Genomic DNA, 12,102 nt, shown 5'->3' on the forward strand with positions numbered 1-12,102 from the left:
TGCCTGATATGTGTCCAGCACTGTACTAAGTTCTTATTATCTAATTGTTTATTTATCTAATAGATAATCTTATTATCTAATATTATCTAATTGAATCCTTACAACAACCCTATGAAGCAGGTTTTATTATTTAACTGCATAGATGAGGAGACTCAATTTAATTGCATTAATTACCAAGGCCGACAGAGGTTGACTTGCCCAGAATCACACATTTAGTAAGTGCCTGAGGCTGAATTTGAACCCAGATCTTTCTGACTCCAAGTGCTAACTACTTGAGTTCAGATCCAGAATTCAAGACACTTTAGTAGCTATGTCTTTATGGTCAATTCACTTAACCTCTCTTAGTCTGATAACATACACCTCACAGAATTGTAGAATTCCAAACGAGCTAACATTGGCAAAATGCTTAGCAAGCCTTAAAAAGCATGATATAAATACTACTAAAAAAAATACTTGCATATCTTTGGGCAGCTAGGTGGCACAGTGGATGAAGCACCAGCTCTGGATTCAGGAGGACCTAAATTCAAATCTGGCCTCAGACACTTGACACTTACTAGCTGTGTGACCCTGGGCAAGTCACTTAACCCTCATTACCCCACCAAAAAAAAAAAAAAACTTGATGAAAATACTACTACTATTATTATTAACTGTGATACCATAATTTCTTTAGGAGACATGATGAGATATTGGCCTGTGGCTCAGAGGGACAATATCCTGTTGATATGGCATCATTCTATCAGGGTGTGTTCTGTCCCCATTCACAATTGCTTCCATAACCTGAAATGTATTTATTCTTTAGGAACATGCATTCCCTTTGTAAAAAAAAAAAAACCAAGCAGAGTTGTCAGAGTGGAGCCCACCTGTCTAACAATGTCTGGTTCTCCTCCTCTGATATTCCCCATGTTTACTGCCATATTTGTTTGATATTTCCACTTTCCTTCAGGAATGGAAACAGAATTTCTCCCCTGGGGATTTTGAAAAAAGCTTTCAGAATAAATAATGAATAACTTCACTCAGATACCAATCACAGGCAAGGAATGGAGAGAGGGAGAAAGCAAGGACAGTACTTAAGTTGTACGTCTCCAATGAATTATTGAATCTGAAAAGGGAAAGCTGGTAAAATATTCAAATTTCACTTTCAGCAGCTGTCTCTTGCACTTAGCCACCATTCCTTGAAAAATCGAAGGTCAAAGATTTCAGTCGCTTTAATTTCATAAAATTTTGGTGAAAAGTGGCATGAGGCATCAGGGCCTAATTGCAATTGTGTGCAGCCAGGAACAGCTGAAAAAAAAGTCAGACTTTAGCCTTTTTTCCACTCAAATCATGAGACGGTGGTTCAGATTTAACATTCATTAACATTAATTGACTTTAATTCCTTCAAAAATGGAACAGCTGCATCCTGTTTGAGGGACCTTTTTCTGGTTCTATTGGGGGAAGGGAGAGAAAATTTGCATATTCCCTTAGAGCCCATGGTTATTTGACTGATTCCTTTTGATGTTCTAAAAAAGATAAAATAAAATCACTGAGCTATTTAAGTTTGAAAACTGGCTTCTCTGTAAGTGTTGTAATTCTCCTACCATTTTAAGATGACATGGGGTATTATTATCTGGAGTTGATGACCCAGGGAAGTTAGGTCCTCTGGCACATGCGTGGCAGACAGATTTGAAAAGGGACCTATGATTTTTTTGTGTAAATGAACTAGTCACTCAGTTGTCTAAGTTAAACACCTCAGGTATGCAGATAAAGTCCATAAGCTCAGAAAAATAAAATAAAAGAGATCAGCGTAGTAAAAAGAGCGCCAAGTTTAGAATACTAAGACCTGAGTTCAAATCCTGTTTCTGCTTCTTATTAAATCTTATATGACCTTGGGTGAAGGACTTTCTTCTATCTGGGAATTCCTTTCTTCATTTGTAAAATGAGAAGATTGGATTGGATCATAGAACCCAGTGAAAGAGATCTCAGAGGACTAGTGCAAACCCCTCATTTGACAGATAAGGAAACTGAGGGCAATGGAGGTTGTGACTTGCCCCAGGCGGCACAGGGAGTGTCAGAAGGAAGATCTGAACCCAGGTGTTCTGATTCCAGAATCCAGAGACTGGTATTATCAACACCTTCAGGTCTTAAGCTTTGTCTTCCTTGCTTGCATCGCTGCTATCCCTGAGAAAGTTCATCATTCACAGGGAATGGGAATATCCTTATCCCTGGACCCAACCACTGATCTCCCTTTTCAACAATTGCAGGGAGGACCAGCTCCGTGGATGTTTGATAACTGGGGATCCCTCCTCCCTCTATGCTATTTCTCAGGAATCAAGGAGGGATCTATAATCTCTGCATTAGTAAAGGTCTAATGTCTAAGTCAAGGGAGGTGATCTGTACTTTGAGTAGGTTAGACCATGATCGCAGTGGAAAGGCAGATGGCAAGATGCCCCTACTGGGTAGCCTCTGGGGTCCTGGTGGGCAATTGAATGGAACATGAAGGTTGGCTAGAAATAGTGAGTTGAGGTGAATTTTCACTTAATCCCTCACCAATTAGGGCAGCAATCCTCAGAGAGGAGTCAAAAAGTTGAGTGGATTAAATAGTTCACTTAGATTTTATTAAAGTATTTTATAAAATCTCTCTTGCTATTCTTGTGAACCAGATGGAATGATATAGAGAACACTTACAATTAAGAGGATATGAAACTGGTTGAATGGACAGATCCAAAGAGTAGTCATTAATGATTAGATGTCAGTTTGGGAGGTCTATAATGGAGTGTCCCAATGATCTGTCTTTGCCTTGTGCCATTTTACAGTTTTATTAGTGACGTGAATAAAAACAAAGATAGAATACTTGATCAAATTTGCAGAGGTCAGAAAATGGAGAGTAACAGCTAACACATTAGATTAGTAACACATTAGTCATCAACGAGAAAGATTGCTATAAAGTAGATCATTGGGTTGACTCTAACAAGAGAAAAATGGAAATAAATGTAAAGTCTTACATATGGTTGAAAAATTGAATTCACAGATACAAGATGGGAAAGAAACAACTAGACTGCAGTTCCTTCACAAATGATCTGGGTGTATTAGTGGGCTACTGCTCAGTATGAATCAACAGTATAATAAGGCAGTGACAAAATCTAACTTTATCTTAGGCTTCGTTAGGAGAAGCAGAATATTCAGGACTGAGGAATTAAGAGTCCCACTGTCAGAGCAGTCAAAACGGCTGCTCTGGGCAAAGCCCATCTGGAATATTCTATTCAGTCCTGAGAGCTTCGTATTAGGGGGAACACTGATAAACTAGAGAGCAGTTTAGTGAAAAACCTGGAAAATCAGACTTTATAAAGCTCAGTTGAGGGAACTGGGGATGTTGCACTGGGAGAAGAGGAGACTTGGAGGGGGTATTTATAGCTGTCTTCAAATATCTGAAGAATTATCACATGGATGAAGGGTCAGGCTTGTTCTACTTGGCCCCAGAGGGCAGAACTAGGAGTAAGGGATAGAACATAGGTGGTTTTGGTGGTGGTGGTGGTTTTTTGAAGCAATGAGGGTTAAGTGACTTGTTCAGGGTCACATAGCTACTAAGTGTGTGAGGCCAGATTTGAACTCAGGTCCTCCTGACTCCAAGGCAGGTGCTCTATCCACTGCTCAATCTACCTGCTCCAGATACAGGTTCTTAACTCGGAGTTTGTGAACTTTTTTAAAAAAATATTTTCATAACAATTTCAGAATAAATGATTGCTTTGTAATACATTGTATTTTATTTTATCCATTTAAAAACATTATTTTGAGAAGTGATCCATAGGCACCACCAGACTGCCAAAGGAGTCCATCCCTTGGCAGTACAAGTTGTAAATCGACAGGTCTGAAGTAAGGATGAGCTTCTTATCAGGAAGAGTTATCAAAGAAAAGAATGGGCTGCCTCATGGCATGGCCACTACCTCATAGGTTAGTAATGAAAGCACTTTGGAAACCTTAACTTGAAACATGAGTTGTCATCACCATTGCCTTTCAGGACAAAAGCTATTTATCAGCCCACATGGAGATAGAGGTGAGCTAAAAGGAGAGTCCCTTCCCCCACACCACATAACTTTCCTTCCGTGACATCACATCACTGTCAGGGACAAGGCCAGGAACCACACAAGTCAGCTGAGTCTGGCACTGAAAGCATTGTTGGGTGAGGCCTTTTGAGCTTAAGAGTGCTGGCATGAGCTCTGGGGAGCTACCTCTCAAAAGCAGGCCAGCTTCTTGAAGCTTCCCTTCTCCCTCTGCCTAACTAACACTCATCTATCTACCAAGTCCAGTTCCAGTGCCCCCCACCACTCCATAGTGAGCTCTCTTCCTCTGGTAATCACTGCCCATGCCATTCATTTGGCTTTTAAAAGATGAGGCAGTAAGGAAGAGGCCCTGGCTCAAATTCCCTCTCTGACACTTACTAGCCCAGTGACCCTCAACAAGTCATTTCATCTGTGATCTCGGTTTCCTTATCTAGAAAGTGAATGGGCTAGACCATCTCTAATAGCTTAATATGATCACAGACTTAAAGGTGGAAGGGTCTTAGAGGTCGTAGAGTCCAACCTCCTTATAGTCACACAGCTACTAAGTGTCTGTGCTGGGATTCAAATCTGGGTCTTCCCGTTTACAAATCCAGCTATACCACACTGCCGCTATCAACCTAGATCTAAAGCCTATGATGAAGCTATGAACCTTTATCTTGTCCACTCAGTGGAATGAACTTATTAGAGTATAAGCTTCTTGAGGGGAGACACTGTCTTCTCTTCCATCCCTGGCTGCCCAATGAACACTGAGAAGTAGAACCATGGAATTTTAGAGATTAAGGAATCTTAGAGAGCTCTTAGTTTTTACTAAACTTGTTTAACTTGTTAAACTCTTAGTTTAACTAAACCTGAACTGAGCTGAACTGAACAAAGATGGGATTGGGGAGGCCTAAGGAAGGGGAGGGAAGGTTCTCCTAACTTAGCCTGCTTGAAAAAATAATCAAATTAAACCATCTTTTCTAAAATGATCATTTTAAATGTGAGAATGGGGGAGGGAGGAGAGAGAAACAACTTTTAATTGTGAAAATCAAAAGGCAGAAAGACAACCCAAACAGTCATAAGGGACCTAAGAGATAAATATCCCTAACTAGTGGTCATGGAGTCTTGGCTTGAAGACCTCTAGCAAGGGGGAACCCATCACCTCCATGGATGACCTATTGCAATTTGGGGTTAACTTTATTAAAGGCTTTCCTTAAATCGACTCTAAATCTGAGCCTGCAGTTTCTGCCAGTTACTCCTAGTTTTCCCTCTGAGGAAGAGCAAAGCAATGGAATTCCTCTACCACATCAGCTCCTTCAAATCCTTAAAGGCATCTATGGTGTTACTGTTGATTTCCTTAGCTCCCATAATCTTCTCTTCCTGAGGTTAAACAGTGCCAGAGAGAGTGAAACCATCCCCTTCTTAGTAGTGAACATGATGACCATGGGCTTTCACAGACTCAGATTAAATGGCCTGCCTTGGCTCACACAGCTAACAAGTAGAAGACATAGGTCTGGAACCCAGATCTCCCATCTCCTCTTACCTAATCCAATGCTCTTTCCAATGTTCTACAAATGGTGTGGCGTTAAAAAAAAATTATGATTAGCCCCAAGATTACATTCTTAAGTCAATTCACAAAAGCCTTATTAAGCACTCACTATGTAGATCTTACTGTAGGGGAAAGCAGAGAAATTTGGTCCTAGTCCTGGGGGCGTGCATGGTCATTTCGCAAAGCCTTTGCATCCTGGTTATGGGTTGGGAAGGTCAGGAAATGCTAGCTATCACCATCCTCTACTCATGCTGCATACAGTCCTATTTCCAGCATAGGAAGGTGACAGTCCCAGACCATTCCTTTGCTACCCATAGGACAATCCCTGCTTTGACATTGCCCTCCAAAGTACCCTGGCAATTTAATTTGGTTCCCATGCCAGCTCTATTACTTTGTACCCATGTGACATGGACATCCCTCTGACCTTCACTTTTCTCCTCTGCAAAGTAAGAGAGTTAAATGAAATGTTCTCTAAGGTCCCTTCCGGTTTGATGAGCCTTCTGCTAGCTTGGGTCAGAGGAAGAAAAATATGTAATGAGTAGTGACACCCTAGAGTGGGGGAAAGAAATAGTTGGAACTGAAAATCCTGTGTTCCTCTTCCCTTCTCTTTCTCTCCCTTCCCCTTAGTCAGTAGTGGGAGCCGACAGTGCTGAAAATAGAAGCCTAACCATCAGTATTCCTTCATGATAATGGTTTTTATTACTGTCACTATTAGTAAATTAATAAATCACTGAGCAGTTTTTCCCTCTCAGAGAATAAACTAGCCAGTAGCAGGGGATATTTTTAATGCACAAATTTGGGGTTTCCTTCGAAGTTCCAAATATTTCATACTCAGACCGTGAATCCTTGAAATCCTCCCAAATCAACTTTCCTTTCTGGCAGCAGCAGTATCAGCTCGTTTGTTCCGCCCCCCCAAAATGCTTCTGCCCTTCCCCCATTCTTCTGGGCACCGTATTTACAATGCACAATGTTATTATTCTTTCCCTACCTCTGCAGAGAAACCAGTTCTTTGGCCAAGGTTGCTTTTAATCATGATGCAGCCTGTCACTCAGTAAGGAGGCATCCAATTTTCCCAGCCCTGCAAATCATATCCCCTCGACCCGCCCAGGTCCAATCAAGGGCTGGGACAGAGAATTGGAACTTTTGCTCGTCTCCGCCTCCCCCTCCATCCCCTCACCCCCACCTTCTCATCCTCACCCCAGGAAAGCCAGTTTTCTTTAGCTCAGAAGATCTGCCAGGCATAGGTTTTCAGTCCCACAGACGAGGCAACCTCCCAGAGTCAGTAAGAGAAGCATCGAACTCAGAGCCAAGCGCACTAGTTAACTGCGACTGAACAACTTGTTCTTGAGTTTTTCAATAAATGATGGGGCTGAGGGGAGAGCCCTGCGGTGGGATCTGGAGTGAAATGAACACGCCTTCCTCTGGGCTCTCTGCATGTGGCCAGCACGCTCAGGATTCAGCCCTCCCTGGTCTCCTTCAAGGGACCCCTGCCCAGCCTGGCCCCAGGCCGCCTCTTGGTCCCCTCCAGGAGAGGTGAAGCAAAGGGAGGCACCCCAAAGGCAGAACAAAGGGTTGCAGCTTACCTGTACTGGAATGTCATGTTGGTGATTTTGATCTTAATCTCTTCTCCGTGGCGATGCTCCCCAGTCATCTCAAAGAGTTTATTAGCCATTTTCTCATAAACTTTGGCATTCCGCTTAGTTTGTTTCAATTCATCAAAAAATTCTTCCCAGACCAGCATTAAGCCTCTCATCTCTGCATCCGTCCAGTTTCTGGCCCTCCTGTGTTTCTCAGTCTGAGGAGAAACAACATAACTAGGGATTTCTGCTGCGGCCATGGCTGATTGACCTAAAAGGGTTTTTAAAAGAGGACACTTAATAGAGGCAGAATTTTTAGCCCAGGTTTGGGTCGTGCACGAGGTACAGAAGTGGGCAAAGCATTTGAATGACAACAGCCCATGTGAAACCTTTTTGCAACAGCTTGAAGCTTGAGTGCACAAAATGGGGCCTACATCTGACAGGCAGGAATTTAGTTAAAAGCTTTTAAACAGGGAAACGTCATTTTGATGTCACGTTTCCATAGCAACAGAGCAACTGCATAAGCTACAACAACAAAAACCTTTTAACTGAAAGCCAAAGAATCAGGACAGAGTTGACGGGCCATCAATATTAAAGCTTTTAAACACTTTAAAAAGGTTTAACCAAAAAAAGATCATGTAGCCTTTGGAGAAGCTACTTTTAAGTGGCGACTTCTTTTTTCACTCCTCTTACCTTTCAGGCTCATGGTCTCCTCGTAGGGGGTCATGAGCTCCTGCCTGGGCTTTTAAGTTGTTCCTCGACAGACTCTCTAGGAGGCATAGGATGAGTCCAAGAACACACACACATCACAAACACACGCACATACCCTTTTACACAAATTTGTTAGACCAGAAAAGCTCTCCTCATCTTTGAAGAGAAAAGAGACATCTCACTACTACTTGAAGTGGAAAGAAAATGGGAATGACAAAAAGGCAGCCTGGAGCCTAGTCCTAGCTCCACCACTAACTAGACTTATGATCTTAGACAAGTACTTTTCCCTCCCTGGCTGGGCCTTACTCAGTTTCCTCCTCGGTAAAACCAGGAGTCAGTAAATGATCTCAAAAGTACCTGTCCAGTTGTGAAATTCTGTGAACTTTCAAGGCCTTTAGACTCAGTTTTCCACCCAGGCATCCAGAGATATAATTTCTAGTGTAAGAGGGGGTGACCCAGGGAGGTTTCTGCAAAAGCTGAAGGCCTGCTGAGGCTAAAAGACAGAGGAGACATTGAAATGTAAAAAGGAAAGCCTTCAGATGCAAAGTAGACATTCCACACTCTAGAAAGGGTCTGAGGCTTGAATAGCTCAATTGCATATGAAGGGGCCAATGAGACAATGAACTTGCCTCCAAGGCATGGGCTGCTTTGTCCCTTGCCATCATCAACATAAGATTCCCAAAGGAGCATGGGAGGTGAAACTAACTGAATTGAAACTAATCGCCATAAGGCAAAGTGGAGTGGCTTACTCAGGGAAGCGTCTTTTGAGCCTCAGAAAGCTGAAAAATATGAGGGGCAGGGTTTTCCTTTTCTTTTTTAGGGGTTGGCTGGCAATATCAGGGTTAGTTTTACTATAAATTACTTTTCTAATCTGAACTAACTCAAGAAAGCAGTGTAAGGTGGACAAGGTAAAGATGGAGGAAAAAACTGCTTATTAAAGAGCCAATTCCTGGAGAAGCCATTTAAAAATTAGGATGGGCTGAGAAGTGTTAACAAGTATTCTTTGGCTACTTCTGAGATACCAAGGATGACAAGTTATAACCCCAAAGTGAACCGATGGCACCTGTGGGAAAAATACTCTGTGGGTCTCCCTTTGTTTTTTGGTATTGTAAGCCACCTGCCAACTGCCCATCAGCTGATGCTAATTAAGGGTGCTGCTAGCTACCTGCCAACTGTCCATCAGCTGATGCTAATTAAGTTTTTTAAATCTTCTAGCACTGCTTTTTGATTTACTGACCACCATTTAAAGGGACCAAGGAGAATCTTAGGAACTCTGGGTTGAGGAGTTCCCCAACACCATCAATGGGAGTACCAATGGTCCCCCAAAATAGATCGATTCACCTTATGTACAAAACCTGGACTTCTTGGCTTTGAAGTGCGGTATTGCCGAGTAGTTCAAAGACCATGTGGGATGGAGATAATTTTGGATAAATAATAATCCATATATATTTTAAGCAAATGACAAGCTGGATGCTGCCTGCGAGATATGAGTAGCAGCACTAGCTAACTATGAGTTCACTGCATGCTATTGGACAGGAAAGACTGCAAATGCCCTATCCTGTAGGTTTTATGACATAGAAGGTATGAAGGAAGGGAATAAGCATTTATTAAGCATGTACTATGAGCCAAACACTGTGTCAAGCACTTTTCCAAAATCTCATTTGATCCTCACAACAGCTCTGAGAGGCAGATGTTATTACTGTCCCCATTTCGCAGTTGAGGATACTGAGGAAGAAAGGGGTTGTTTGCCAAGAGTAACACAGCTAGGAGACTGGATTTGAACCTAGGTCCTCCTGACTCTAGGTCCAACACCACCTAGCTGCCTCTAATTAGAGAGACTGATAAAACAGGATAGTAGATAGCTTGGCAGGTGATAATCCCAATGAAGATATCATTGGATCTGGGTACCCACCAGAGACCTGCCCCCAAAATGGAGTCACAAAGAGTCAGGGACTACTGAAACCATCCAACAACAACACACCCACCAGACAGTCTGGGAACTCAAGCAAGCCACGGGAGCCACTGGGTTTTGGCTATAGGACAGACAGCCTGGTACTATCCAGCAGCAACTGCCCAGAGCCAAAGTGTCCTGTCTCCCTGTCCTGTCCAGTAGCAGGCAAGCCTGGCTGGGAGACACAAGCCACCAAGTGGCCTATTCAAACCAGCCCAGCAGCAGATTGGCCCAATCCAGCAGGGCAGATGTAGGCTAGGAGGAGAAGCCCCAGCTGAGCTGCAATTCCTGCAGAGGTACCATGCCCTAAGAAAAGCCACCCTGTTGAACAGCCAAGTAACTCATTCCTCCCTGACATCACGCTCTGTACAGGGTGAGCAGGACCTTCTGTAGAGAGAAAAGACATTGAGGCCATGCAGGTCTAGAGCTATAAACGTCTTGGCCATGTATGTTCTTTCCATGAGTACCTCGCCATTATCACATTCTAAGTTTGTGCCCAATCTGTGGGAGAAATGCTTTATAACTACTGTTCTCACTTTGCTATCTGAGGAAAAACCTTCTCTGAAGAGCTCCATCTACTGGATGATTATTGAGGGGAAATAAATCGGCGAATAGTCATGTTATGAGGATAGTCACCCAGAGTATTACCCCCTAGCACCACCAAAGAGGTAGAATCCACAGTCCTGGGTACCAAAATGGACAGAGCCAACTCTAGGTGGATGAACAAGCCCTAAAGGACCATGATATTTAGGGGCCCATTCCAGAGGGAGGGGGCTGGAACCACCCCTGAATTTCAAGGGTTAGTCTTTGTGCTGTATGTGTAATAAGACCTGGAGATTTTGTTGCTGGCAAGAATGTCAATCAAGGGAACTAGGGTAGAGCTTGCCCTGGGTTTCAGTTCCTGCTCTGTGACTTACTGGCAATGTGATCTTGGATAAGTCACTTCCCTTTCTGACTTTCAGTTTTCTCATCTGTAACATGAGGATCATATTTATCCTACCTACCTCAGAAGGTTATCTTAAGGAAGATGTTTCCATAGTACCTTATAATACTAGTAATTAAAGCATAGTAGTTGTTATACTGCAAAATTCCACAGTTCATCTTAACAAGGACCCTGAATCCATTCTGGCTGGTTTGCATCTGGTTGGGCAAAGGTGGAAGAAGCCTTAAGAAACTGATAGATTGCTAGGTTAGCTTCCTGGAAGCTAAGTACCATGTTGCTTCATTCTATTTCCTTCATTTGGGCTCTTTGCAAAGAAAAGGGAAAGCTCACCAGGAATGCATTGGAACAGGCTTCCCAATGGTCTCGTTTCCTTTGTCTTGACTCTGTTGACACTTGACTCTTTATGACCAATATCTCTGAGCAGGGCATTATACAAAATAAATTAATCCCCTTTTGTCTCTATCCTCAAGACAATTCTAATGGAAGATGTACAGAGGGAAAAGATATCCCGTAAGGCTCCTGCAGACAAAACTAGCATCCATGGGTATAATTAGGTCCAAGGCAGCATTTTTCAGCTTAATGTAAGGAAGGATTTTCAAAAGTTGGGACTGTCTAACAATAGAATGAGTTGACCTGAAAAGGTTGTGAACTCCCCATCATCAGAACTTCCTTAAGTTCTTTGAGACAGTCTGTCCCATTTTATTTTTGTAACCCCAGTGTTAGCACAATGCTTTGCACACAGTAGGTGCTTAATAAATTGAATTGAATATCTCTGTATTAGAACTTACAGACTGACCTAGATCCAGTCTCAAACCATGACATTCAGCATCCTTCGATTCTGTTTTGATCCCGGTACTGGTCCTGCTTCCTCTGCAGAGGTTTCTTTCTACCTCTGGCTCCTTCAGCTTAGCATCCTGTGTCCAAGCCACCAACTTGGGCTATAGTATAGTACTCACTACAATTCTGGCACTTAGCAAGTGCCAGACCTTCCTTCGAGTATCAGCCTTTCTTTGTCCCCCAGTGCAATAGAACCCTCAGCCTCAGTTGACAGAAAGGCAGGGGTCAAATCCTGGTTCTGCTACTTACTCCCAGTACAATGGCAGGCAAGTCCTTCCCCTTTCTGAGCCTCCATTTCTTCATCTGTGTAATCAAGAGGCTGAACTATATGGTTCCTGAGGTCTCTTTCAGCTCTGAATCCTATGAGCCTAGGAAACGAATGACCTCTGGTCAGGGATACTGTAAAAGGAATTCCAGGATGAGACAGAAGTTAGACTAGATGATTTCTGACATCCTTTTCGATTTGGGAAACTATGATTCTAGAAGACTGCCAAACAAAAGGTAAACTAGAAGCATAA

The 12,102-nt window shown here is 42.8% G+C and overlaps 1 protein-coding gene across 1 annotated transcript in view; it reads right to left on the reverse strand.

Annotated features, from left to right (window-relative positions):
- Positions 1-7,577, reverse strand: part of MSANTD1 (Myb/SANT DNA binding domain containing 1) — a 34,450-nt gene extending 26,873 nt beyond the window's left edge. The window contains exon 1 of the mRNA XM_043971942.1: positions 7,149-7,577. Coding sequence (XP_043827877.1) covers positions 7,149-7,402 — 254 coding nt within the window. The 5' untranslated portion in view covers positions 7,403-7,577. The remainder of the gene's footprint in view (positions 1-7,148) is intronic.
- Between the last annotated feature and the right edge of the window lie 4,525 nt (positions 7,578-12,102).

The sequence above is a fragment of the Dromiciops gliroides genome, chromosome 6, assembly GCF_019393635.1.
Source record: "Dromiciops gliroides isolate mDroGli1 chromosome 6, mDroGli1.pri, whole genome shotgun sequence".
Taxonomy (NCBI): Eukaryota; Metazoa; Chordata; class Mammalia; order Microbiotheria; family Microbiotheriidae; genus Dromiciops; species Dromiciops gliroides.